The following is a 25,567-nucleotide window of genomic DNA, read 5'->3' as shown; positions in this document are numbered from 1 at the left end:
AAGTCGCCAGGCCGCGTCGGGTGATTTTCGAGCCGTTAACTTTTCCGGAGGTAACAGCCTCGTTTGCAATAGAGAAAGGAAGCTATCGCTCTTCGCCTGGGTGCCTGCACTGAACTCTTTGCCTCTTCGTGCCGGCTTCCGCTCCCGCGCCCGTTGGCGCACACGCGCGCTTCCGTAGTCGCGCCGCAGTCTGCAGCGCACACGCCTCGCTCTGGCTCAACGCACTCGGTTTTTTCTAATCTATTTGACCTCTTGTGTCTTTCCCCTGCCTTGTCGTCTCGGATTTCTCTCTGTTCTGAAGGCTTCGCCTGCTCTGCCGCTGTCTCAGCTTCTCTGACTGACGCGCCACGCGCGTCCGCCGCTTTGCAGTTCAGCTCGTTTCTTGCGGCCTGCGCCTACTCTGGGTCACATAGAGCTTCGCAGCTTCTCGCCTGGTCTCGGTATCCTGCGCATCACGCTTCGGGAAAGTTCAGCGTATTTAACACTCGCGTTTTCCGCGTCACCATGAGAGGCGAAGACGAGTCCTCCTCTGAGGACTCTGAGGACGAGCGCAAGAAGGCGCACCACAAGGAGAAGCACAAAAAGAGAAAACGCAGCGCCGTGAGCAGCAGCGACAACGCGAGCAGCAGCGACGGCAGACAGTCTAGCAGTTCAGAGGATAGCAGCTCCTCCTCCAGCGAAGACGAACGAGCTGCAAAGTAAGCGCGACGCGCATCCTCCTTTCTATCAGCTTCATTGACACTTCAACTAGCCTTTCCGCTTCTCTACACGACGTAGAGCGGCACGCTCTTCGCAGAGAGACAGCGTCCCTTGGAGACTTTTTTTCCAAGCTATCTGCGTCTATGGTTTACCCGAGGAGACGAAGTACGAGGCGGGGGGGCTCGGAGGTGCGACGGCTTGTTCTTCAGCGGCTGTCGGGTCTATGGCGTTTTTCCTTAAAGTTTGGCTTTTCCGCTGGAGTGATGCGCGTCGCGGTCTCGGTAAGCATCCCGCGGACGCCTGCCTGTCCAGGGCTTCCTCGGTGACGAGCCCTGGGAGGCCTAGGGACGACGAGTGTGACCCCATCTCTGCGTGCGGTGTAAAGTGATGTCTTTCAGGCGCCGCAAGAAGGAGAAGAAGGAGAAGAAGCGCAGAAAGAAGGAGAGGAAGTGCCGGAAGAAGGAGAGGAAGAAAAGTGCAAAGGAGAAAGAAAAGAAGGCCAAGAAGGAAAAAGACTTCTACAGTAAGCTGCCAGCGACTCATTCGCGCCTGTTCGGGTCCTCTCGGCTCCCCCGCCGTCGCCAGCGAATGTCTCCGTCGGGAAGCCAACAGGTAGAAAAAGGACATGCAGAGAGGAAGAGAAATGGCAGATACACGCTGCCCCCCCCCCCCCCCCCGGCTCTGCAGGACAGACGCCTTTTCTTCGTTGATGCTCCCCTCCCCCACAGTCTGTCTCTTTGGTGTGACTTTGCTGGGAAACAGGCTCGGGAAGCGTCACGAATCAGTACGGGAAGTATGGCCTGTTGCAGGAGAGCGACATGTGGACTAAGCGAGCCGAGTTTTCGTTGTGGTTGTTGGAAGTCAAAGAGCGAAGCCTGGAGGAACTCTCCGGATGGGTAGGCGCGAAGCACGAAGAAATCGCATCTTGCTCATGCGTGAAAGCCACGGAGCGGCTGCGGACGTAGGGAGGGACGTCCGGCCTTGCGCTTTGGGCAGCCTCAACTCTATGGAGGCGGCGCCCAACTCTTCTCTTTGTGTGTGTCTGCGATAGGCGCTGCATGGCCGTGGCGAGGCAGATGTGCACTCGTCGAGGGTTTTGAGCGCGCACGGCTGGTGTCTGCCTTGCCCGGGTACACGCGCAGAGTGAGCGTGTGTCTGTGGGCGTCTGCCGTCTCTGCGAGAGGAGGAATGTCTCACGCTGCGCCCTCAGCGGGCCTCGTCGCCTGCGATGTTGCCGGTGTGTTCAGGAGGAACGCGAGCTTTTCAAAGACTACATGGAGGACTACAACACGGCGACGCTGCCGAGCAAGAAGTACTACAACTTGGAGATTTTCGAGGCCAAACAGCGGATGAAGAAGGTGCGGATGCCTTTTGTGCCAGGGGTTGACTTGTAGAGACAAGGGGTTTAAAACGCGCGGTCGCTGAAACACAAGGGTGCTGAACTCACCCAGGCTTCGTCGCGTGTGGCGGCGTCGCGAGTCGGACTCAAGGCTTGCGCTTTGTTCACTTTCATTTGTATTCGGCAGCCCCAGGGGAAGGCTCTCAGGAACGACGAGGGGCTCGAGGCCGTGCCGCGGCTACGCGTGCGCCTATGCACAGCGGCGGCTTCCCATATCAGGACGAGTCATATAAATGACTGTATATGCTCCCTTGTCGCAGGCGCACATGTCGGCGGGAGGGGGCCACCGAGAGAGCGGTGTATGTACACGCGAGCGTGTGGGGCGTCTGGCGTTTGCGGTTTCTGTCTTTGTCCCAGACGAATCTTCAAGAGACGCGCGAGCTCACGGACTTTGACGACGAAGCACGGCGAAAGTCAGCAGAGACAGAGGGCGTCTTTGCTTCTTTACTGCAGGCCTCGCGGTTGACGGTTGTCTTCTCGCGAACGTGGGCTGTGGCGTGTGCTCTAGGGGATGTGCACTGCGTTGCATCAAGATTCAAAGCTTTTCCGGTCATTCTGGCGCACCTCCGGTTGCTGGAACGGCCCCTTATCGGACTATGGAAAGATTCTAAAACGCGGAGACTGGATGCGAGAGGCGGGCAGGCTGCTTGCGGGTCTCAGCCCTGCCAGATGTGGTCTGCGCGAACTTAGGTGCTCCCTGCACACGAGGCCGCGTTTCTGCCGCCTTCTGGGCGGCCAGCATAGTCCGCCTTCCACTGCAAATCAGATGGAGTGTGGTGATTCTGCCGTGGGGCTTCCCCTGCCTGGTTGTGATGGCAGCCGGTTGTTCCGCGGCGGGGGGGGGGGGGCGAGGGGGGGGGGGGGGGGGGGGGGGGGGGGAGGGGGGCGGTGGAAGAGGGGCGTGACAGAGCTGTGTCGTCGGTTGGCTTTCTTGTCGGGATGAGAATCCAGTTTTCTTGCCTTTCTGGATCTTTTACTGCAGGCGAGAAATCAAGAGTATGATTGACCAGCGGCGCGTCCTGGAGGCGCAGGCGCAGCTGCGGTCGATGCGCGAAGACCGCGAGAAGGTGAGAAGACGCGCGTCTCCCCGTCTGTCGCCCGCGGGGGGGGGGGGGGGGGGGGGGGGGGGGAGGCTTGGCGAGGAGAGGCGTGGCTCGCCTTTCAAAGAAAAGCAGGGCGAACAGGAGCGTCGTGTGTCAGTGTCTCACGCGCCTGTCTTCTCAGGTCGACGACATGCGGCAGCAGAAGCTTCTGAAGTCCAAGATAGAGACTCTGTATCGCATGGGGGAGAACGCCGAGGCGAAGAAGCTCGCCGAGCTCCTGGAGCCTGACAAATGACAGCACAACGCCTTCTTGACGACTGCAAGACGTAGCCAAGCCACAGGGATGCGTCACTCGTCGCATACGGTGCGGGGCATGACTAAGAACGAGGAGATGCGGGCGCTTTGAAACGAAGGAAGAGCAAGACAGGAGGAGGTGCGCTGTGCGTCTCGACATGATGTGCGATTAACAGCGTTCATACGCACGGCACATCTCGAGTTGCAGTGAAAAGCAACGCGAGTCTCTGAAATGCATTTGGAATAGTTCTCAAGTCCTTGTTTGGCAGTGGGCTCTCTCGCAGGACTGACGGGAGCGTTTCATCCTTTGGGAAGGGTGGGTAGCAGCCGCGTGTTTCCGGTATTTACCACGTTCTCCCTTCCACCCTGGGCGTCGTTCCTCTTTGCGTTTTTGTTGAATCAACTCTAGGCGGTTGCGTCGCCCTTGGCAGCCCTCACACTGTTTCCGCTAGTATGCCGCTGAAGGGTCTCCGCGCGAGCGGGTTGCGCGCAGGCGCCTGTGTTTCCCTCATGAGAGTTCGATGTTGAGCGTGAACACTGTAAAGGTGAAACGAAAACCTCTGCGCGCGCGGACGCCTTCGTGCGTGGAACGGGCCTACAGTCTTTGTGCTTCGCGATCGAGTCTCGCCGACAGGCTTGTAGCAACACTAGCGGCTGTCCACCACGAGGCCTGACTCTCTACACTCGCACTCGGGCGGCAATTAGACGAATCAGAGACCTGTAGAGAGGAATCGAACTGCGCACAGTTTGCGGACGGTGTGTGGCGCCTCACGTAGCCTCCACGTCGGCCTACAGCGTAAATCACGCAGGCGGTACGGCAGTCTCTCTGCACACGAATCGGCGGGCGACTATGCGGCAGCGCTTTTTCGAGCCTGTGAGGTCACCGGAGCCACGGTGGCATTCGCAGATACGCGGGCTAAGGTACGTGCGAGCAGCGCCTGAGACTCTGCACCTAGAGCCCCAGGGGGCCCGCCGCCACTGCGCGGCGCCGCGCCTCACCGGAGTTGCATCGCCAAGCGCTTGCATGAAATATAAACATGTATATATATACCCTAGATGGATAGACAGATAGGGAGATATGCCCTAAACCCTGTATATAGTTCCATGGATTTGCTATTCGCTCTCGTCTCGTTGTCTCCGGCTCTCCACCCCGAACCCTCAGCGTGGGGGACGCCGCCCTTCTGCGGGCGTGTGCAGCAAACCCAGTGGCTGTCCGCCGGCTCGCGGATGAGTCCCAGCTACAGGTGCGAGTGCAGCTGGACGCCGGAATCGCAATGAAGCGTCAGGTAGCCCTGGACATGGAATACTACTTTAGAGTGTTGCGTGCAACACCCTGAGTTTCCATCTTGCTGCTACCTCTAAAAGTAAATGTTGAACGCCCGCGCGTGCGCAAGGTGCTTCAGCAGTATATCGGAGTGTGTTGACCCCGGTGAGCCACTCCGAGGCGCGCGACTTGTTGGCGCTGCTTACGGCTGTGCAGACGAAGCCCGTCGCTCGCATGCGTTGATCATGCGACGCTGCGACAGACGCTCTCAGGTCTGCAGGCGTTCCGTGCTGTGGCTGGCGCGTGCGCCTTCAGTGAAAAGCGGGCGCTTACATCGAACAGTTCGCGTCTCCACGGTGTCAGCGCGCCGCTGCCCTCGTGGGTGTGTTTCTGTAAACAGCCCGAGCAACTAAGTGTAGCGAGAGCTGAGACCGCGTCAAGAGGCGGGGATCCGCGGCTGCTAACGCGCTGCCTGCAGCCCCCCACAAGAGCCGCACATGCAAACGAGGGGCACCGCAGTCGCCACGCTGCTGCGTGTGTCAGGCCATCGCCCTGTTTTTTTTCTTCGTGCGGCATCTCGTTGGTGCCTCAGCCGGTAAGTGCCCAAGACTCGTCGACTAGAAAGGGCGCACACGCGCGTCGCTACTCCGCGAATTGCCTTGTTTTACCCCCTCAGTTAGCTACACAGCGGCGCGCCCGCCCACGATCCTCGAAGGGCCGCTCCCTTTTTCACACTGATTTGCACGCTGCCATACAGTGAACTGGAAAGGATTTAGCGTTCAGAGTCGGTCATGGACACGCGCATGTCGTGTGGGTCCTGTGCTGCAGGCGCAGCTTGTAAGGAGACACGGCTGGCGTCTGCAGGATTCCTGACAGGCGCGGCGTCGGGTATCTCTCTGGAGATCTGAGTTCTGTAGGGCGCCGGGGTAGGGGGCGCCCCAGAGTGCCTCTGGGGGGGCGGGGGGGGGGCCAGGGTGGCCAAACTGAGGGCGTATAGACTTCCCTGGCCTCTCCGTATCCGGCAACACTTCCACCCTTCCAACCCAAAAGCGAGCAGCGCTGGCTGCGGTCAGGTCCCAGGGGCCCCTGCCGCGTGCGCCCAGGAGAAAAAGCTGCGCAGGCAGCAAAAAGCGGCGGCAGTTGTGGCGTGGGTGCGAGGCCGTTTCTCAGCTTACGAAGAGCATGTGATAGATATATCTTGAATACGTGTATATTAGCGGTTGAACGTCAGTCAGACACTCGAATTTCAGGTTTCCATGAAATCTATTTGAAAGACGATACAGGAGTCATTTTCAGAATTCTAGGAACTACACAATGTCTTTTAATGGATTTGAGTTATACAGTTCTGGATCCTGTTTTCTGTTTACAATTTCTAATATGCTGTAGGCGCCACGATCTGAAGCCGCTCTGCGGGGTCGTGAAGTCGCACTGGGTTGTTTTTTTCTTCTGAGATCTTTGCGACCCACGGATGTCTCTCTCCGTTCTGCACGGTCAGTTTAGCTGAAGTTGCGTTCATCAGGAGCAGGGCTGCCGCAGCACACCGCCCAGCCTCTCTGGGCTTCTTGCAGTCACGTTCGCTTTTTCGGTGTCTCTCTGACTGGGCGTATGTACATTCTGGCCATCATGGGATTCACATACTTGGTAGGCGCCACAGTCACTCGACACGCTCACGAAGGTCTCATGCCATGTAGTGCACGCGCGGGCATCCGCAGTAGGATCAGCTTCAGGCGCCAGAGGAGCCACGAAGATACACCATCTAACCTGTGCAGAATCTGTCCCCTCGTTCTCTCTGTCGTGTCGATGTAAATTGAGATGTAAGTCTCTGCAGGCCAAAGGCAAAGGGGTTTGGGGTGCTGCGCTGTCCGCAGCACTCCCAAGACGGGGCGTAGACCGCTTGCATGCAGCCTCCTCCTCTGTGCTCGCGTTTCGCGCGAGGGGGAGAGGGGGATAACACGCGTAGCCTGCACTCAGGCAGTGAAAATACGCTAAAACTCTTCATTTGGCGCATGCGCCTGTTGACGGGGTTGTGTTGCATGCCTTAGCGAGCCTCAGCAGAGCGAAAAGGCGCGCGGGCTACCTGCCGGGGGAGAGTCACTGGCGGCAGCGGCTCCTGCTGCTGCCCTCTCCTTCTGTATTTTGAGCAGCGCGTGGCGCTTCTGTATCGCCGGCGGCTCATTCGCTCGTTGTTGCATGGGTCCCTCTCGCATGGGTTCATAAGTGCGCCGGAGCTCGCGCAGTACTCGACTCTCGAGCAAGCCTTGGTAAGGTTTGGGGAGTGTAGTGACGCAGTCGCGTCAGCTCGGCCGCGCGAGGCTTGCCGGCCGAGGCTCGACGCAAATGGCCGCTCCAGCAGGCTGAGGGTTTAGGATTGAGGGCCTCCCCTGGGCAGCCACTAGTCGTGCCGCGTGCGAATCGGGTTCGGCGACGACCCGCCGGAGGGATGCGGCATCCAGCCTGCAGAAAAAGTGGGTAAAGTGCTTGCGTGGCCGCTGTGGCCGCGCCTCGCGTTACATCGAAATCCGCCGTAGGACAAGCTAGACGCGTGTGAGGCAGGCAGTTGCTAAGGCGTCTTAGCCGGTGGATAGGCTCATGAGTTCTATGCTGGAGGGCACTAGACTGTCGCAACGCTTAGAGGCGCGACGCAATTTCCGTCGAAGCTCGAGCAATATATGTGAAGTGAGGCGCTGTGTGGGCGTGTAGCACGGCTTCTGTCTCTGCACAGAAGGCGCGAACGGGGTCAGCCTCACCGCTCCCGGAACGATACTCCTGCGTAGCTAGCTTCAGAGAGGCATAGGTGTCGTCTGTGGTGGCGGTCAGTTATGTGAAGGACAGCCACGCACCTTCTGTAGAACCGACGAGACTCAGCACTCAAGCGCCTAGTGAGACCGTCGATACTGTTTGCGTCTCCTGACAACCCCACAGCAGCCTGGCGGCTGCTGTGGGGTTGTCAGGACCCGCCGGGATGCGCAAGGTCGCCTTCGATTCGCCGCTGTGTCTAGGGTGTCTCCTATCGATGATGATTTTGGTTTAGCCTGGGGTTCTCATGCACACCGGCGCAACTCGCAGACGACGACATACCTCATACCCACGTCCTTCGAGACTGGCTCGTTGCTCGCAGAATTCGATTATGGTATGGCCACCCTCCCATCACCCAGCATTTGAAAGTTGGAGCATAGCGAACAACCGAGGCGGACGACGAGTCTGGTGCGTGCGTGAGCTGCCGCACTTGTGGGAGCACAGGGCGGTACGATGGTTTTTTATCTTCAGTGAGACCGCGAAGGCCGATCTGCACTCATTCTCGGCGTTCGTACTTTGGCAGGACAGCTCGCCTGTCTGGGGGAAGACGGAAATAACGAGGTGTGCCTCGCGGCTCCCTAAGATGCGAGATCTGCATGCGCTTGCGGTTTGTATGGCTTCGATATAGTCCACATTGTGTCATAGATTTGGCGTAGGAGCTTCGCAAACCTCGTAGGCACTCAGGTGTATTCATGCAGGAAACCGATACCACGATAAGCACCCTGCGGCTGCATGTTGAGAGAACCGATAGAAAAGCATGTCAACTGGCTCGCTCTTCGCGTTCCATTGTCAGCTCATCCGATGGACGCCTTCCTACGGCGCTTATCACGCACACAGTTCTCACCCCACACCAGATATTTGAGACCTAGCTTTGATAACGGCGACAGCAGGCGTGATCCTTGCCTCCGAGACGAGGTGTGTTATTTTTGGGAATCTGCTTGCGAGACAACAAGGCCTGGGAACACAGTGGAGTGTTTCAGAGAGCCATATGACTCGGTTCGCAGATTCACAGCGGTCACATATGCGGGGACTGTATTATTTCCATCGGATCGAACTTCAGTCAAGCTGAAGACGCAGTGAGGCGACGAATGGATAGGTCAAGCAAGGCAGTGCGCACTCGACAACGGAACAGTCACTGCCCAGGATTTACCGAGCTACCTCCTCCACGTGTCAGATTGAGTCACACCAACGCCGCCCACGGCCGTCACTGAGACGACATGCAGCAACATCACAAGTCCTCGAAATATGGGAGTTTGTGTCCCGAGTGCGACGGATTTCCGCAAATCCCGGCTCAAGAGACTATCGTTAAAGACTGCCGTTTCGTGTGCGCCTAGGCCAGGCAGGAGAAACAGCGAGCCTCTGCTGTGCCCTGAGGCGTCCTGCGCAGGCGGGCGGCATGGGACGCGTATACCTCACTGGAGGAGACGAAAAATGACGCTGCCGAAGGATTGAGTCACGCCCGTGGATACAAGACGTCTTTACGCATCGCCTGGAAGCGGAAGTGATCTTCTGAAATTCTCTATGTTCACCCCTGGCTCGCTGCCGAGTCCCGCGGCGACCTCCAGAGGGGTCTGCTGTAAGCGCAGGGGAACGCAGAAAGGAGTTTCCATCGCCCTGGTGCTGTCGCTGCAAAACGCGTATCTATCGGTTCCGTTAGTTAATCTTGCTAACAAAGAAAGAAAAGTGAGTTACATGCGAATTCTCCCCCCCCCCGCCACCCCCGCCCGCATGCGCTCGAGTGTCATGTCCGTCGCTTGTCGCTGTCGCCATCCGCGCATGCAATTTTTCGATACTTGTCTTCACCTTGGCGCGGCCGCCACAGAGCGAATTTGACACCTGAGACACACGGATTTCGCTTCCAAGTCTCGCTTTCCTCTAGCCCCTGACTTTCCTCAGCCTGAAAACATACTTCCACTAGATTTTTCGACAACCTTAAGGACATCCAGAGTGTGGTGTTGCTCCATGTTTCCTTCAGCTGATTCGAATTTGCCGCAGCCGCTCCTTCTTTTCGCCAGCCACGGTCGAGCCCGTACACTGGTCTCGGCCGCGCAACTGCGAGCGAAAGCCCATTATTTCACGTCGAATGCCTGTCTCGGATGGCAAGTCTGCTCAGAATGTCCGGCTTCTTTTCCTTTTGCCTTCTGCGTGTTCGCCACGTCGCCGTTGCCGCTCGACTCGCGCGCGGCGGCTGATGTGCACGAATCTGAAGAGTCAGGCGCCAGGTTACTTGGTCGTAACCTCTCAAAGACAGGAGCCTAAAGCATGGGGAAGAAGTCTTGGATGCCCGGAGGCATCGGAGACCCTCGAACAAGAATTTTCTGCAGGAAATCGTGGAGCCCAGGCGACGTGTCTCAAACTTCTCCCGGCGAGCCACGGTGACCCTAGACACAGGGGAGGCCAAGGCTCTAGGCCGAGGGGTTGACTCTGCTCTGTCACTTGCTGAGTCAACTTTCTTTCCTCCGTCATTGGCGTTTGCTAATCTGCAAGCTCTCGGGGCGGTCCCGGAGGCCTCGTCTCGCGTCCTCTTGTCTCGATGCTCCGAAGCCTCAACTGTCGAGGTGTTTGATAGACAGTTAATAGAACTTGAAATACTACTAATTCCTAACAGAATAACCGTTTTCTTGGCAGTTTATGTTCATCTGTATGCACTTTTTCAGCTGTTTCCTGCCTTCCCATCCTCATGTCCGCGTTTGGCTGTCCATCTACCTATCTGTGTACGCAATAACGATCTTGTGAGCGTCCGTCGGTTTGCGTTTCCTTATTTCGCATCAGCTCTTCTTCTTATGTGATTTTTCTTTCTGAGCCTGCGTTGAACTGAGTGGCGCGCGACTGTTTTCGTCTCTCGCTCTTGTTTCCTTGAACTTTCCCGTCTCCTCTTCACTCGAATTTCTTTTGTCTCTTCTCACTGCCCGCGCCTTCGCGTCTGGCTTGGACTGCGTCTGCCCAGCCCCTCGAGCCACGATGGCGGCTGCTGCGCTGCCTCGGAGAGCTCCACTCTTCCCTGGCGACCTGCAGGCGGACGAAAGCGGAGAGGAGGCGTTTTCTGCGTCGGGATCGTCTTCGCTCGAGTCTATGACGGCGCGGCTGCGTTCGCTTGACTTGGATTCGCTGGCGTCCTTTCTCAAGCGCTTCAGCGACGATCCGCGGCTGCTGCTTGCGCTCCGTCTCCCTGCTAACGCGCGAAATGCGGGCGCGCCGCCGGGGTCTTCACCGTCTGCCGGGGCTGTCTCCGGCGCGCCCTCTGAAGACGCGACCGCGGTCGCGGCGGTCGCAGCGCAGCCGCTGGAGTTTCACCAGCTGTACGCCTCGATCGACTGTTTGCTGATGCTCTACGAGACGCAGGCGCTGCAGCTGTACGGCCGGAGTTATCCGCAGATGCTGGAGCTGCAAGAGCATCTGCAGGAGAGTGAGGCCGCCCTGGAGGCGCTCGAGGCGAAACTGGGCGGCGTCCGCGGCGACCTGCGGCGCACGGGGGAGAAGATCAAAGTCGTGGAGGACGAAAGCATCCGCCTGGGCACCATGATGACGAATCGCCGCGAAGCTGGCGTCGTCATGAAGACCTTTCTGCAGCAAATCACCGTCGAACGCGAACTCGTCAAAGTCATCTGCGAAGGCACCGTCTCGGGAAATCCGGCCTTCGTCGCGGCGCTCAAACAACTCACCAAGAAAATCGAGCATGCCAGACAACCAGGCATGCAGGAGCTAAAGAGCGCAGTACGTCGCCCTAAACAGAACAGACGAAAAACAGACGCAAAGTGGGCTTCTCAAATCTGAAAGGAACTCTAGTGTGTGTCGCACTATGACCTATAGGAGATATTACATCGCCCACGCATGCAACTGAGGATGCTAGAAACATATCACATGATCGGCGTCTGCCTATATATGTAGGCTTGCGGTTATGCTTGGTGTGTGCGTGGCGCGCTTGTACCCAAGCGAGCGTGTACGACTGCGTATGCTTATATATATATATATATATATATAGTACTTTTATGATCCGAGGTCCGTTTAATAAGTCAACGTTTAGCCGCAAAGTCAGCGTAGAAATATCTTTCATTTATTTGTACACAATTCTATTCTATATATAAACATATCTATCTACATTCGTGCTAATGACGGCTCATGCCCGGTTCGTGATGCTTTTGAATCAATTTTATATCCGCATATTCGTCTGTGTTGGGCTATTGCCAGGGCGTTCTTGGGCTGGCGGATGTATTGGTACGCGTCTGTCGCGCTGCTTTCGCTTCCTGCTTCAGTCAGCGAGCCTTCCCGAGTTGCAGAAGCTTCGCGAGTGCGCACTCTCCCGTATCTCGTCGCATCTTTCCGCGAAGCTCGCCCTGCTGCGGCAGCCGCGGACCAACGTGCACATCATCCAGCAGAACGACTTGCTCAAGTCGTCAGATTTGTTCCTCTTTCTGCTTGACCACAACCCGGCGGCCGCCCTCGCGTTCAAGGACTCGTACACGCGCACGATCTCCCAGGTGTATGTACATCTCTTTCGGGTGTACGTACAGCAGCTCCGCAGGCTGCAAACGCAGCGCGACGGGACTGTTTTCGGCGCAGGCGGCGTCGGGCCTCAGTCGGCCGGTGCTGCAGCGGCGGTGCTGGTCGGGGCAGGAATGGGAGGCGAAGAAGTCGAGCTCCTCGCTTCCAGAGAGACTGCCAAAGTGAGTGAGACAACCTGGACTTTGTGGACTCCACGGGGGCTGCATTTTGCTCTTCTGCTGGGTTTTTCGTCCATTCTGGGTTTCCCCTCTTGCCCTAGCTTATTGCGCTTGCACCGTGGCCATTTGTTCAGTGGGGTTTCGGTTGCTCCCTTGGTTCCTCTGATTTCTGTTATGCTCACCTGTCGCGGTCTTTGTGAAGCACCTCCCTCTCTGCTCTTATTGCGCATCGCCCAGTTTGGTCTGGATTGCTGGTCTGGCTTGATTGGCGCACGCCGCTTATCTGTTTTCTTGTTGGCCTTTCAGACTTCCTCCACGTTTGCGAACTCGGCTAAGCAGGTCATGGGCTTCATGATGTCGAAACTGAATACCGCCGCCGCTCCTTCTGTGTCGCTCTCGAAAGGCTCGGTCTTCTGGTGAGGCAAGCGACTGTCAGAAGGAACGCGAGAGCCGATCCCACGATGTGGGGCGTCTCTTGCCCTGCGATTCAGGCTTCGATGTGTCTCTTCATCGCATGGGGACTCTGCCCATCTCAAGTTTTTTTTCATCTCCTCTCAAATTATCCTTTTTCTCCTCTTGCCGCTGCTCCCCTTGCTCTTCGTCGCCTTCCACGTGTCCCTGGTTTCCCGCAGTCTCTTCCGTGTCCTTCATCTCCCTCCGCTTCGTGTCCGCCCCTCTTATCGTGTTCTTCACGCAGGGGTGCCTTTTCTTCTGGTTTGCGGGTTCTCTCTTGTCTCTTCTTTGGGCCTGCAGTCTGGCGAACCGCGGACAGCTCCTTCTTCGCCTCGATGAGGAACCCCTCGTCGCCTCGGTGTACCTGGCGGCAACGGCGACCGGCGGGGCCTCTGGAGCCGCAGGGGCCGCGAAAGGGCCCGCGGGCGGCGGCCGTGGAGCCGCAGGCGGCCCCGGAGGCGTGGGAGACGGCAGCGCACCGGGGAGGGGGACGCAGCCGCAGATCTACCCTGAGCAGGTTTTCAGGTGAGTGTGGGTTCCTTCTCTGCTGTCTCGCGGGTGCTTTCTCCTCTCTGCGCTGTGTGCGGTGCGGAAGTATGTTCTGGGATTCATCATTCCGCGTGTCCGCGTGTCAGTGTTTTTTGTCGCTGTCGCCTTATCGTTCTCAAGGATCTCGTCCCCATGCCTTTCTTCGCGTAAGCCCTAAACCCTATCGCTTGCGCCTTGGCGGCATCTACGAATGCTGGGGACGACTTCGAGCGCGTTTTTTGTTTGTCCTCCTTTGTGTTTGCGAATTCGATCTTCTCGTGTGTTTCGTGAATGACTCGCCAGTCGCATAGAGGCTGAAGTTGCATTTTTCGTCTGTCTCATTCGAGTGTCGCGGGGTGTTCGCTGTGCGACTCTTCCCCGGTATGCGCGAGGGCCATCTGCAGTGTACGTACACATCGTATCCTGCATTTGGCGCCCCGCAGGTCGCACCAGAAGCTCCTCATTGACACCGCCACGCGCGAGTTTCTCTTCCTCACAGGATTTTTCCTAAATGCCGGTAAGGGTCCCCACACAGGCACGACCTTGAGAGCCCCTGAGTCGACCCGAGTGAAAACTTTTGTCTCTTTCAATGGCGGGTCGGCGTCCGCAGATGAACTTGTTTTTTCTGGTTTCTCGTCTGTCTTTTCTCCAGCTGTCAGCCACCGATTTCCCTTCGTCTGTCGCCTCTCTCAAGAATCCTACAGGCTGCGACTATGTATATTTGTGTATCTAGGACTCGAGCCTTCGCATGTCACAGCGCAATTTGCCTCGTTGGAGGCAATTTCTTTCGTTTTCTTGGTCTCTTGGGCTGGTTTGTTCGCGTGCGCGCTCGACTTGAAACGACCGCGGGGCATCGCATGCGGCCATTTCGTGTCTGGGTGAGCGTTCTGCCGTTTCCGCGTGACTCGAATTCGCAGATTACGTTCTCTGGCACGCTGAGCTGGCGCCGCCGTCGATTTTGCTCTTTTAGCGGCTTTCTCGGTGTTCCCTGGATCCGCCTCAGGCCTCGACTGCCCCTACGAGAAGCTCTTTGCGGAGGCGTTTGGGAAATCTCTTGCGTTCTTTGTCGACCTGGCAGAGTCCGCGGCCAACTCGCACGACGCCCTCGGCGTGCTACTCATGCTGCGCGTGACGCACTACAACACGTGAGGCCGCGACGCCATCGAGAAAAAAAAAATCAAGTCAAACTCCAGCCTGCTTTTCAGTAAATGACATACACGCACGTTCAGAGAGAGCTGCGAGACGTGCCGCTCTTCCCACGATTTGTGTGGATGCGAATCGCGCTGAGAAATGCGGCGGTTGATTTTGTCTCCATGGCGGCTTATCTAAAAATTTCGTGTGTTTTTTTTTTTTTCGTTTCTTGCATCTGTGCTCTCTGCCGCGTCTCGCTTTCTGTACATCTGCATCGGATGGTTTCTTTTCTGCGGCATTTCGCGTGTCATACGTGGCCAAAATGGTTTTTTTGAGAGACTCAGATCTCTCCTAAACACGAATGACCGCGGGATGTGTTCTTGTGCAGGCAAGTGATGCAGCGGCGACGCATTCCATGCCTGAACGATTACCTCAGGCGCATCCACGTGAGTAGCAAAAAGAAGCGTAGAAGCGTCCTCCTTAGTGGCGGCCTCGCCCCTAAGGCCTCGGCAAACCTGCGCGGTGCTCCGCGTCTTGTCTGGAACAGACACCTTTCACCTTTTATTTCTTCTTTCTGCGCCTGCGCAAGCTCTCGTTTGGCTCGGAGTTCGCGCGTTGTGTCCCTGTGGAGGTTTTTCTGACAGTTTCCGCGCTTTCTCGCAGTCGAACTCCCTGTCGAGGGCTGGCGGCGCTTGCGACAGTCACAGTCGTCTCCTCTGCGTCTCGCAAGCGGCTTTTTTCGCGCTCGCAGCAGCTGGGCTCCCTCAGATTCTCTCGGGTGTCGGTTTGCGTTTTCAGGTCATCTTTAACTCGGCTCTGCGAGCGATACTCTCGGCGAATATCGCGTCGCTTGTGAAGGCATCGCCGCGCGCGCTGATGGCAGATCAGAGTGAAGATGTGCGCACGCAGCCGCACTTCGTCACGCGGCGCTTCGCAGGTAAGCGCGAAAAACCGCGATATGTGTTTTGGTGTGCCGAGAGGCAGCAGCGAAGAGTCTGCCTTGTTCTGGGGAGTGTACCGACGAGCTGGACTCTTGATTCTGATCTTGAAGATCTGTCTTCACCTCATCCTGCGGAGACCGCGCAGCGGAGCCCGGCGCTGGAGGAGGGAGAGGAGATAAAGATCGCATGCCTAGCTGGGTTCTGGCGCGCGGCTTGCGCAGAGGCAAGAAGGCATATGGCCGCAGCGAGACAGAGCGGCGGAAAAGGGGTGACGGAAGCGATATCTGCAGTGTGTCTGTTCCTTTAGAACTCGCCTCTGCGCTCGAGTCGATTCGCGCGACGCCGCTACCGCAGCGCGCGCAGAGCTCGGCGTTGAAGAGTGTGGAAAAGGACAGGCCTGAAGAAGAGGAAACTTATGACGCCGCGCTCATGCGCGAGATGCTTGACGCTGCGTTGGACCTCATTGTCGTAAGCAGCGAGACGAATAGCGCGGGGGGGGGGGGGGGAGCGGGGCAAAGACGATGGAAAGTGGCTATGGTGTGGCAGGTCTCCGTGTCGCCTGCGCCTCGAGCTCGGTATGAGAGGCAGACGAAGCGGAGGTGGAGGCAAGACGCGAGAGAGAAAGAAAAAGAGGGAGGGAGAGGAAATGATAGGCGGAGGCAGCAGAGACCAATGAAAGGAGAAAGACGGGATGGAAGGGGAGGAAAACGTTTCGCAGTGAATTCTGAGTCTTCTCTCGTGGCTTCTCGCGCGGGGAGGCGCGCCTCCGTTCCACACATGAAGAAGCGTTCCATCCTCCTATGCTCGTGACGGGCGGTAATTGTCTGTCCTGCTTAGTTGGTGCCATTCTCTTGCAAGCGGAGTCCGTTTGGTTAAATGCTTTACCATCTTCCGGTGGCGTCTGTCCGGTGTATGTGCGCAGCGGCTGTCTCAGGAGATCCCGACGAAGCGCGAGCGAACGATATTTTTGATCAACAATTTTGATCTGCTTCTCAACATTTTCCACCAGCGCCAAGTCCTCCCCGACGCCTGCACGTCGTAAGGCACCCGATCGCAGCGGCTCTGCTTTCATTCGGAGTCGACGCCGCGGCGCGTCCCTCACCTCTCTCCGCGCCGCTCGCCCTTCGAGAAAAGCGTATCTGCTTTCCCCCATACGCAGACGCACGCCTCCGCGAGAATGTTTACAACATATATATGCGCCTATATATATGTATGTATTTATGTCTACATATACGTACATATTTATATATATGTATATTTGTATTTATTGTGATGTATGCCTGTGGGTGCGCGCGGCTTCCTAGGGTGGTGAATCGGCAGCTTCCAGTTTTCTGTTTTGTGCGCGAGTATGTCTTAGAATTGAGAAGCAGCTCTACGAGCAGATTTCCTTTTTCGTCGAGGAGCAGCTGCAGCGGCACTTTGGCGCGCTTCTCGCGGCGGTCACGCAGGCCGAGGAGGCGCAAGGCGGGAAGGGCGACGGCGCCGTCAAGGAGGGACTCGCGGGTTTCGACGCCCAGCAGCTCGAAAGCGCTGTGCGTTCAAAAAGATAGTCAAACCCCCTCATACGCATGCGTATATACATATATAGGCATATATATATATATAGACATCTATATGCATCTATACGTGTGCTCCCTCCCCTATATGCATATACATATACACATAGACATATATCTATATATATATATATGTTTACATACACAAAGGTATATATAATATATTCATACATATAAACGTGTATGCATCTATATATGCATTCATATGCAAGTTTATCCATAAAGATATATATCTGTCTGTGTATATATGTATGTATATTACATATGTATATGCATACGCTTTACATACACAGACATATATATATGCATATATGCATGACTATGCATTTATACGTGTCGATGGACGCGGAGAAGAATGAATACACGTCTGCTCGTGTGGATCATTCATGCGAGTGTGGGGAGAGACAGGGCGGAGAGAAGACGCATGCAAAGACACGAAAAAGGTGTCGACACGCCCTTCGCGGCGTTAAAAAACTAACGAGGCTGAGGGCGCTCCTTCTTCTCAGGTCGTTCAATTCGGGGCCGATTGGCGCGAGAGACTCGGCGAAATGCACTCCGAGGCCGTGGCGGCGTTTTCAAACTTCACAAACGGCATGGAGACTCTGAAGCTGGTGAGCCACGCGAAAAACGCGTTTGTTTGTTTCTGCATGCGGTCGGGGAGCAAACACGCCGTCCCGGAAGCATAGTTATTGCTTCCTCCCGACTCTCTCTCTACCGTACTCATGTTCTAGTACATGGGGTGATGGAATGTTCGTCTTAACGGGTGTGCAGTTCGATCGAGTTACTGTTGGACCTATCCTGTGTTCCTCACTCAAAGTCTCTACAGGTCTTTACCGACTTTCCTCCTCTGGCTCGAAGCAGGCACGCGCCTACTCGGCGTTAGCTCTCCGATCTGAAATTCGAGTTTGAATACTCGAAGGTTGATGCAGCATATGTGACTCAAAGTGGAGCCATTCGATGTGTCATTAGCTGGGTACGTAGTATGACCTTGATTTTTTTTTTAGTGCGATTCCGCAAGCGACTTACGCTTCTTATATGGTAGATCAGCTTCTACCTCGCATCCACGTGCAACGTCTCTGCGTTGTCGCACTCGTTCTTTCGCGCTTTCGCGTTCTTTTTGGCGTCGTTTCGTCTCGCGGCAAGCGTTGCATTTTGAGATTAGCCTGCGGTTTTCTTTTTTCGCTCGCAGACGCTCACGCAGCTGCTTCTGCTGCACACGCGCCTCCACCAAGTCGTCAACGCGCTGTACCCCAAGCCGCCCGTGCCCGCCTGGGTCAGGCAGCTGCTTCCTACGAACGCGATTTTGGCGGAAATTCGTTCGCTCTCAAGAGGCGTCTGAGGGGACGCCGAACAACGCTAGCGGGGATGTTGTTCTCGCGATCCGTAGAAGGCGCCGCGGTATCAGTGTGACGCCTCACGCACGCGGACGCCTCGCGCGGAGGGGGGGGGGGGGTAGGGGGGAAGTGGTGTCGGTCTCTCCGTGGGCGGCTGAGGCCTGCCTGGGAAAGACTGCAACACTTTGCTTCAATTGCACGGCAATTTCCTTTTTTCGGATGTGGAGAGTTTCTCGAGTCAAGTCTGCTCTCCAGTGCGTCGCCGTCTGTCGTGCTTTGAACTTTTCAACGACGTCTGCAATCCAGCCTCTTCTTCTCTCTCGATTCGCTCGCCCCGAGGCGTTCCTCCCTGCGGCCTCGTGTGCAGCGCGGCCGCCTGAGCTGATGCCGCACGCGCTGCGGTGGCGCTTTCGTGGGCGTTGCCGACTCTTCTCTTTTTCAGCGCTCCAATCGCATCTTCTTGGTTTGTTTCGCCTCTATCTCTCTTTTTATCTCTCTATTTTTCAACGCTGGCTCTGCTGGCCTTCTTCGTGGAGGCGTCCCTGTCGCAGCAGAGTGGAGGCAACGCCTCCAGCCGATTCGTCCTCGCGGCTTTCTAAAACTAAGTACCGAGGAGGCGCCGTCGTTGGCGATCTCCATTTACAATCAGCTATCTCCTCTCAGCTCGGCGGCGTGTCTATTAGCGTAAATTTCGCGCAGAGTCCAGCGTAGCGAGGAGAGGGGAGTGAGGTGACCAGCGGGGGGCACAGCATTGGAAAAAAGGAAAAAGAGAACTCAGCCGTGACTCACATGCGAAGCCTAGAGAAGAGCAATAGTGAATATACACGCAGGAGAGATGACGATGCTCTGTCGGTCCACAGAGATAATGCAGAGGCAGAGGATGCCGGCTGTGGTGTAGACGCTTTGTGATTATCAAACGAGAGACGCAGAGGGAGAGATCGAGAGCGCGACCCAGCACATCCCCAGCCAAAAAAGGAGATTTGTGAGGCAGAAACAGGGCAGGCATGAGTTCGTACGACTCGTATAAACACAAACGTTTAAAAGGCCGAAAGAGAACAGAGAAAAGGGGCGTAAAGAAGCCCCGCGACCTCCAAGCGAGAACAGACATCGCTGCAGCTGCATGTTGTCATACACTCGCTCTCTCTCTTTCTTTTATCCTCATTACCTGTCCTCTATTTTGCGAATCTGCTTTTCGCCTCATCCCTCTTTAAAGTAGAAGCGACTTCTACATGCAGCGGAGTTTAATCGACGGCACCGCGCCTCCCCGGTTTCCCGCCCCTCTCACCCTCCAGCTCACGCGGCTAGCTGAGCTGCCAGGATCTCCTCCGCTTTTCTCTCCTCTCGCGACTCCGTGTGCAGCGCTCAAATTAGTAACTCTGCAGGTGAAGAGGAGACTTTTGTCACGGGGCTTGACGCGGAAAGAACTGCCTCACATCCTGCGTTGGAGGACGCGCACCTCTGTCTGTCTCGAGGTGGGTGTTGTGCAGAAGGCGAGCCCAACGGCGAAGGGCGGCTGAAGACGACGCCACCTTTTATTCTCAGCCTTGTAACTGAAGGGAACAGTAGATTCCACGGCTAGAAAATTGCGCGTTTTGCTGCTTTTTCACTAGCATGTTCCCGCCTGTCTTGCGGCTGTGCCGGCGGGTGCCTTGCGACTTGCGGCGAAGGGAGGCTGAGTAAAAGGGCGCCTCGTCTCCAAGGTGTGCGACGAGAAGAGTTTTTCACGCGTTTCCATCCCGTATCTTCCTTTAATTCACACGGAGTATTAGAAGAACTGCGCAGGGACTTGCGGGCAAGAAGCCGCTGTGCGCAGCGCCTCCTCGACGAGGTGCATGTAGAACGGAGACGCGCCGTCGCTAGGTCTCGAAGACAATCTGAAGCTCGCGGCCTTCGGCTGAAATTTCACCTTTCTTCTCCTTTCCAGACGGCCATCTTCTCTTCCTCCTTTTTCGTTTGCCTCTTTCGCTGCCTCACTCCCGTCGGGTGCCGCTTCTCCTCTGCGGTCTTCCCCGCTGCGAATCCCCGCTTAGGAATTTCCACCTCGTCATCGTCTCGTCTTGTTCGCAGTGCCGGCTCTTCTTGTCGTGTGTTTCCGTTTCCGTTTGACTGAAAGTTTGGAGGCTGCCACCTTTCCCTGCTTCGATTTGTCTTTCCCCGTCCATTCCGCATCTTCTCTGTTGTCTTCGTTTTTGTTTTCTCTCCATTTCTCTTCGCTGCACACGATTGCGTCTCCGGCATCGGGTGTTGGCAAACGCATCATCTCTATGCACATCCGAATTCATCGTCTTTCAGCGGTCTATGCGCTCGCAGCGACCACCGGCATCATCATCCCGCCTACGGCCTACATTTGTTTGGCTTGCTTCTTGTCTTCTCCTTCGGACAGCATGTGTCATTTGAGCAGTATCGCCAGACGCGTGTGAAGTGCGCTCGAGAGAAGAGCGGCGGCGGTTTCTGGCTTCAACTCATTTTCGAATCCGGCATTCTCCTTCCGCAGAACGGCCTACGCACGCGCGAGGGAGGAAAGCGGCCCGTCCTTCTCTAGAAATACGTTTCGCGATTTTTTTTCTCTCGCGTATCCATTCTTGCCAGGCGCCTCTCCCTGAGTCGCCATGGCAGGCGCTTTTCCTCTCTTCGTCTTCGCTCTCCCGTTCCTCTCCGTCTGCGCTCTTCGACTCGCTGCTTCCTCGTCTTCACAGACCAACTATTCTCCCGCGTCCTCTCTCTCTTCTCAAGGGTTTTTCCCAGTGGTCTTCGCCGTGGCGGGGGCGCCGCCTGCGCGCCGCTACGCTGCGGCGGAGGCGGACGACGGCGGAGGCGTCCTGAACCTGACGCCCACGGGGCTCCAGGCGCTGTACAACATCAGTCAGGAGCCCGAAGACACGGGGGAGCGGCGGCCGCTGCTTTTCCTCGCGTTCGTCGCCTCGTGGTGCGGGCACTGCCGCACGCTGCATGCGCCCTTCGAAGACGCCGCGGAGGCGTACAGACACCGCGTGAGGGCGCTGCGCGAGAGTCGGCGGAACGCGCGCGTGAAGTTCCGTCTCCGTGCGCAGCAGGAGGAGGCGGAGGCCGAGCGGCGCGCGGCGCAGGCTGAGGCGGCGCTTCTCGCGCTGCAGACGAAGGCAAGCGTGACCGAAGTCGAGATTCAGCAGGCAGAGCGAAGCGCCTTACATACACGCCAGGTGGCCGCGGCGTTGAAGCGCCGCGTGGCGGAAGAGGAGAAGCGACTGGTGGGCGAAGAAGAGGACGCGGAATCCGTGTATCCAGACGTGCTTTTCGGCCGCTTCGACTGCTCCACTTCGCGAGAAACAGAGACCATCTGCAGTTCCATTTTCGGCATCGAGCGATATCCTTCCCTCCTCCTCCTTCGCGCGCTGCCGAATCCCGAGGAGGGAGCCTCTCTCTTGGCTTCGCCGCGGGGAGGTGCGGAGGCGCGCGACGGCGCGATGCGATCCGCGGCCTCGCCTCTCATTGCTCAGTTCCCGCCGCGGGCGCCACGCACGCACGCTGCACTCGTCGAGTTCCTCTTCAAGGCGACGGCCGACGCCGCGGGTCGCCGCCCGATGCCCGCGGCGCCCGCGGCCGTCGAGCGGGAACGCGACGGCAACGCCTTCTTCCCCTGGCTCTCTGCGCGTCTCGCCGGCGAGCCTGTGCGGCTGGTTTCCAGCGAGGACGAGCTCCGCCTGCTGACGTCTCCTTCGGCGTCCAGCGACCTCCGCGCCTCAACGGTCTCCTTCGTCCTCTGCGTGGACGGGGCGCGCGCGACGCTGGGCACCGCGGCCGCTGCCGCTAGCGCTGCGGCGGAGTCGCCCTTCTTCGAGGGCTTGCATGCGGCGCTCGACGTCTTCACCGAACACGCGCGACGCGAGGCGCTAGATCGGCACTTTCTAGTAGCCACCGACCCGCGACTCTGCCTCCAGGCGCTGGACGCGCTGCAGCTCCCCGATGCCTTCCGCACGGCGAGCGCGCGGAAGGCCCTCTGGGGCCGAGCGGGCGGGGGAGACGCGCCTGCGGAGACTGCGGCCGCCGCGTCTCCGGAGGCCTTTCCCGCGGATGCGACGCACCCCGCGCTGGCGGTCGTGGCGCTTCAGCCCACACTGTACCTGCCGGGGGCGGAGGACCTGGAGCCCAAGGCGCCCGAAGAGACAAGAGGCGCGGCGGGCGCCGGGGGCGGAAAGGCGAAGACGCACGCTGGGCGGCTGAGCGCGCTGCAAGTTGTGCTGGAGGAGGTCTGGCGCGACCAGGCGCGCACGCGGCTGGTGAAGCGCTCGGGCGAGCGCGGGGAAGAAGGTCTGTGTAATTATCGCGGGCAAGGCGGCCAGTGCGCCGCCGCTAGCGACGCAGAAGATCCAGGTCGCAAAGAGGACTTTTGCGTTTCGTCGTCTCTGGGTTTGCTCGACGACGTCGGGTTGATGCTGAGTCCGCTCTTCACCGGGCCCTTCGAGGCGAGCGCAGATGCGCCGCGCGCCGACCCGCGGACGCCCGCGTCGCCGCTGGCGGCGTTCCTCGAGTTCTTTCGAAGTCCGGTGCTGCCTCTGGTCTCGCAGGACAACTTTCTCACGCTGCGGGGCGCCCGGCGCCGCACACTCGTGCTGGTCGCCCTCGACCTCGAGATCCTTGACTGGCTGAGTCACTTCAACTCCGTTGCGCTCGCCGCGTTGTTGAACAAAACGCTGGTTCGCTTGAAGCGAGGCAAATGGCGTGAGGAGCTTCTTCCGGCCGAAGATGGCACCAGGAGCACGGAGGGAGAGGCCGAGGCGGCGAATCGAGCGACAGGCGACGCGCCCAAGTTGGAGTTTGGGGAGGGCGAAGAGAGAGAGGAGGGGGAGGCAGGCGAGCAGGAGAAGACGCGCAGCGGAATACCGATCCCGCTGTCCATTGTCCAGCGCGCGGACCTGATTCTGAAAGACGAAGATCTCTCTCTCGTCGACCCCGCTGCGGAGCTGGCGGAGACCGCCGCCGCGCCCGGCACGTGGATACCCGACGACCCGAACGAAATGGAGACGCTGCTTCTCGTCGAGAAACTCTGGAAGCTTGTCCGCGTGGCGAGCTGTATGTACACCGCGGAGCAGCGGCGTTTCGCGGCGCCGGCCGCCGACCCGCATGCGGCGTCAGGACGCGAGGCCCCGCGCAACGCCTTCGCGCCCGGCAGCCCTGCACTCCCCTCCTTTCTTTTTGGAGTCGTCGATGGCATGTTGTTTTCAGACTCGCTCGAGGAGTACGGTGTCTATACACCCGGGGACCTCCCGGCGGTCCTCGCGTTCCCGCCGCCTGTCGCGCACGCGCGCGAAGACGGTGGAAACGGCGGCGACCCCGAGAGCGGCGAGTTCACCACCTACGTCTATCGCGACAAAGCGCGGCTGACTCTAGATTCGCTTTTTCTGGGTCTCAGCCTGCTGGAGAGTGGGCAGCTGACGCCGCAAGTCGAGGGCGCCGCGGAGGACGAAGCGAGGCCGCCCGTGTTTCGCGCGGGCCTTAAGGTGTGGAGGCGACTGAAAGTGTGGTTCCGCGAGCTGCATCGAGACGCCTCGCAGTCCTGGCCGGCCTTCATTCGCATCGTTTTCGGATTCTGCGCCTTCATGCTCCTTCTGCTTTTCACGATGGTGCTTTTCATCAGCACGCTGTGCTGCGACGGCCCGAACGACGAAGAGCAAGACGACGACCTCTCCTCAGAGGAGGAGGAGGAAGTGGACGCGGAGCTCTCGACAGACGAAGACGGCGACCCCGAACGAATGCCCACTATCGAGGAAGTCAAACGCAGAGCCGAACGCATGCTGAGAAAAAGGAGATAAAAGATGCGCACAAGCACGCGGGGGGGGAGGGGGGGGGGGGCGGGGAGGAGTCTCCTCGGCGCTGCGCCAGACAGGAGCTGAAACGCAGAAGAGGTACTCGCGGCGAAAGAGGCCTGAGAGAAAACCGGCAGAGGCGCGAAAGACCGCTCAAGCCACGGTGAACGCAAGTGCACCGCACTCGTTCTCCTGTGCGTCCTACAGAGTGTAGTGGACCCGCATACGTCTGAGCTCATGCAGCGGCATATGTATATATATATATATATATATATACATACATAAGTATTCTCATGTACAAGCAAATATATTTATCAACGGATATTCAAGGCAGTGCCAGCGGCTGGTGCGTAGGCTGTCCATTTCACGTTTTTCTCTCTGCGATCAATTCAGAGGTAAAGATCTGATTCAGGAGTTTGGCTAGTTGTCTTTTCTGCATTTCGTTTGCTTGAGCCGGAGTGCGCTCCCTTCACGGGGAAAAATCCAGTTTTTTCTGACTGATTCTTCCTCGCGAAAGACTGTTTTTCGTATTTTTGGTATATCGGGAATCAAACGAGGTACACAGAATTGAAGGCATGAATCCCCGACGTGCAGAATCGGCCTTTTTTACCTTGCGCGTATCACGTGTGCGAAGTACTGACAGGAACCAGAGATCAAGCTTTCAACGAGCCCTAGGGTTCTCTCAAACTGGCGAACGGCATCGCCACCTCTAGCACTCCTGCAAAAGAGAATTCAAATATAGACTTGATAGCTCTACGCATACGGTAGAATGTGTGCCTCAGACCGACTGGAGTTAGAGAGCCGCGCTTCGGCTGTGTAGCGGGTTAGAATCCCTGTTTTGTGTGCAGTTATCGCACGCGCGAAACGCGAGGACGAGCGCAACGAAGCCGCTGTCTATTCTTGTTCCTTTCAGACTCGCTTACCGCCATGCTTTCGCAGATAGAGGACGGCGAGCTAGGCCTGAGATCCCCCGGTTGTCTGCGCAGAAATTCACGCGCGCAGGCGTTTTTCAGCGCGAAAACGTTCTTCCTGTCTGCTTCGATAGCGAGGGAGTCTGCGAGACGCTCACGAAGAAAGAGGTGTTTTGAGTGAGGTCTCCCTCTCTCCCCCTTGAACGCCGACTGCCTGCCTTCCCCTGCCTTCCACGAATGCCTAACAGAAACGGCCACCGAAGGGAGTTCCTGCCGCGCGTGCCGGCGCATGCATAAAGCTTCGCGGCACGCGGATCGGTATGGGAGAGTTCGAGCTCAGGCGAGTGCCTTGTGATGTGAAAGAACGACTCAGCAGTGGTTTCTGGTGTCTGTGCACAGTCGTGGGCGAGCTCTATACTCCTGTGGCGGCCGAGTGAGTCACCGGTTTGAGAGAATGCACGTCTGACGGGAATGCATCGCACGCGCGAGCCGGAAAGAGAAAAACGGTACATCGGGAGAAAGGAAACGCCGCAAGAGGCAGCCAAAACCACAGATGCGGAGGGCGCAGAGAACTCGAAAGGAAAACGATTGTCGCGGGCGAGGCGGCGAGCACCGAGAGGACCGACGCACTCGAGCGAACGCGCACCCACACACCAGATATGCATTCATATTTAAATAAATATGTATGCACATACGAGCGCGTGCCCGCGGATGAGTAAAGAGTCGCGCGTCGTCGGCGTTTTCGTTTAGCCGAATTATCAAATGGCGCACACG

General features: G+C 57.6%; 3 protein-coding genes across 3 annotated transcripts; all 3 read left to right on the top strand.

Moving 5' to 3' along the window:
• Window positions 1–504: 504 nt before the first annotated feature.
• BESB_002480 (uncharacterized protein) lies at window positions 505–3,436 on the top strand (the record flags this gene model as incomplete). The annotated part of the gene is made up of 7 exons (XM_029359003.1): window positions 505–698; window positions 1,098–1,222; window positions 1,462–1,595; window positions 1,947–2,057; window positions 2,456–2,511; window positions 3,081–3,165; window positions 3,323–3,436. The coding sequence occupies 7 exons, from the start codon at window positions 505–507 to the stop codon at window positions 3,434–3,436; spliced, it is 819 nt and encodes a 272-aa protein (XP_029221916.1).
• A 7,020-nt stretch (window positions 3,437–10,456) lies between these two features.
• BESB_002470 (Vps52 / Sac2 family protein) lies at window positions 10,457–18,104 on the top strand (the record flags this gene model as incomplete). Its single annotated transcript, XM_029359002.1, has 12 exons — window positions 10,457–11,209; window positions 11,749–12,159; window positions 12,463–12,572; window positions 13,581–13,654; window positions 14,141–14,282; window positions 14,657–14,714; window positions 15,067–15,205; window positions 15,517–15,677; window positions 16,132–16,247; window positions 16,567–16,741; window positions 17,272–17,376; window positions 17,955–18,104. 12 exons carry the CDS (start codon window positions 10,457–10,459, stop codon window positions 18,102–18,104), a joined length of 2,394 nt encoding a protein of 797 aa, XP_029221915.1.
• A 2,604-nt stretch (window positions 18,105–20,708) lies between these two features.
• On the top strand, window positions 20,709–23,888 carry BESB_002460 (uncharacterized protein; the record flags this gene model as incomplete). Its single annotated transcript, XM_029359001.1, has 1 exon — window positions 20,709–23,888. One exon carries the CDS (start codon window positions 20,709–20,711, stop codon window positions 23,886–23,888), a length of 3,180 nt encoding a protein of 1,059 aa, XP_029221914.1.
• Window positions 23,889–25,567: the final 1,679 nt, after the last annotated feature.

The sequence above is a fragment of the Besnoitia besnoiti genome, chromosome I (genome assembly GCF_002563875.1).
Source record: "Besnoitia besnoiti strain Bb-Ger1 chromosome I, whole genome shotgun sequence".
Classification (NCBI taxonomy): domain Eukaryota; phylum Apicomplexa; class Conoidasida; order Eucoccidiorida; family Sarcocystidae; genus Besnoitia; species Besnoitia besnoiti.
This window is presented reverse-complemented; position numbering and strand designations above follow the sequence as displayed.